This window comes from Salmo salar, chromosome ssa02 (genome assembly GCF_905237065.1).
Source record: "Salmo salar chromosome ssa02, Ssal_v3.1, whole genome shotgun sequence".
Taxonomy (NCBI): domain Eukaryota; kingdom Metazoa; phylum Chordata; class Actinopteri; order Salmoniformes; family Salmonidae; genus Salmo; species Salmo salar.
This window is the reverse complement of record NC_059443.1, coordinates 88,760,379-88,762,313: the sequence shown is the minus strand read 5'-3', so window position 1 is coordinate 88,762,313 and position 1,935 is coordinate 88,760,379. Positions and strand designations below refer to the sequence as shown.

The 1,935-nt window shown below is 40.8% G+C and overlaps 1 protein-coding gene across 1 annotated transcript; it reads left to right on the top strand.

Moving 5' to 3' along the window:
• Positions 1–691: 691 nt before the first annotated feature.
• LOC106590931 (zinc finger protein 180-like) lies at positions 692–1,600 on the top strand (the record flags this gene model as incomplete). The annotated part of the gene is made up of 2 exons (XM_014182103.2): positions 692–959; positions 1,128–1,600. Coding segments are annotated over 2 exons (741 nt in total), but the record flags the coding sequence as incomplete, so codon positions are not given.
• Between the last annotated feature and the right edge of the window lie 335 nt (positions 1,601–1,935).

The window sequence follows — 1,935 nt, the reverse complement described above, 5'->3', positions numbered from 1 at the left end:
CTGAAATGCTCTCTAACTATGTAACATTTAGTGTCTCCTTATGTTACACTGGGAAAACAGTTTTATGGGCACAGAAATCCTAAGTCATTTCAGAGTTTGCTAGATCCAATGGTTTTAACCTAGAGTCACATTAACTTTATTGACGACATCCAAATGGATACTGTCATTAACGCGGGTCTTCAATAATTACACATAATACTTAATACTGTAGCTGTTTAGTTAGTCACATGTTCAACTATCATCAGCTGATCCAGGAAATCATTTTCTGAATGACAGTCGCATGACAAACATCACGACATGGGTATATTTGTTGTTAGGTGAAGTTATGGGTCCTACAGTAGGTCTATGTTATTCTTAGGTGAAGTTATGGGCCAATTTGCCAAACACTTAGTTTACAAACCCTCATTGTCAGGCTGATGGAAAAGCCAAAGAGCATGGCATCACCTTTTACAGTGTATTACCGCTGTTGTGGGCCTTTAACCATCTGTCTGACTTTGTTGTTCACACAGGAGAGAGACAGGACTATCGTGGATCCTCTGGGGAGCCTCAACAACCTCATGATGCTGACGAGGCAGAGAAGAGTCTCTTCAGATCAGAACACCTCAAGAAACACCAGCAGAGATCCACAGGGAAGAGAACTCACTGCTGCTCTGACTGTGGGAAGAGATTCACCTCCTCAGCAGCCATTAAAATTCATCAGAGAATCCACACAGGAGAGAAACCTTTTACCTGTACTCAATGTGGGAAGAGTTTTACTACATCTGGCCATCTGACTCTACACCAGAGAACACACACAGGAGAGAAATCTTATATCTGTGGTCAATGTGGGAAGAGTTTTACTGAGTCTAGCAGTCTGACTCAACACCAGAGAATCCACACAGGAGAGAAACCTTATAGCTGTGCTCAATGTGGGAAGAGTTTTGGTCAATCTGGCGATCTGACAGTGCACCAGAGAATACATACAGGACAGAAACCCTATAGTTGTGATCAATGTGGCAAGAGTTTTGTTGGATCTGGTCTGCTGACATTACACCAGAGAATCCACACAGGAGAGAAACCTCATAGCTGTGATCAATGTGGGAAGAGTTTTACTACATCTAGCCATCTTATTATACACCAGAGAACACACACAGGAGAGAAACCTTATAGCTGTGATCAATGTGGGAACAGTTTTACTCAGCTAAGCAACCTGATATCCCACCAGAGAATACACACTGGAGATAAACCTTATAGCTGTGATCAATGTGGGAAGAGTTTTACTCAGCCAAGCAACCTGACACGACACCAGAGAACACACACTGGAGAGAAACCATATAGCTGTGATCAATGTGGGAAGTTTTTTTTTACATCTAGCCATCTGAAGATACACCAGAGAACACACACAGGAGAGAAACCTCATGGCTGTGATCAATGTGGGAAGAGTTTTGTTACATCTGGCCAGCTGACTTTACACCAGAGAACACACACAGGAGAGAAACCTTATAGCTGTGATCAATGTGGGAACAGTTTTTCTCAGCTAAGCAACCTGATATCACACCAGAGAACACACACAGGAGAGAAACCTTATAGCTGTGTTCAATGTGGGAAGAGATACTCTGATAAAAGTTATCTGATCAAACATCAGAAAATACATACATAAAGAAGTTGTTTCATGATATCAATGAATTAATGTCACAATGTAGAATGTTTTAACATTGTAGTAGGAGTATTTTAATGATGTCACAATGTAGAACCCTAAACGTTTGTCCCCTGTTCTATTGATTTCAACATGATATGGATATTAGCCTCAGGGGGAAAATCCAGGCTCTGAAATGGATGAGTATTATTTATGAGATTTAACAAAAAGTGACTAACAAAAAAAGAGTTGTGTTACACTTACCACGTTGGTGACCCACTTCAATCAAAATGCATCACTTCAAAATGTAGCTAGCTGTT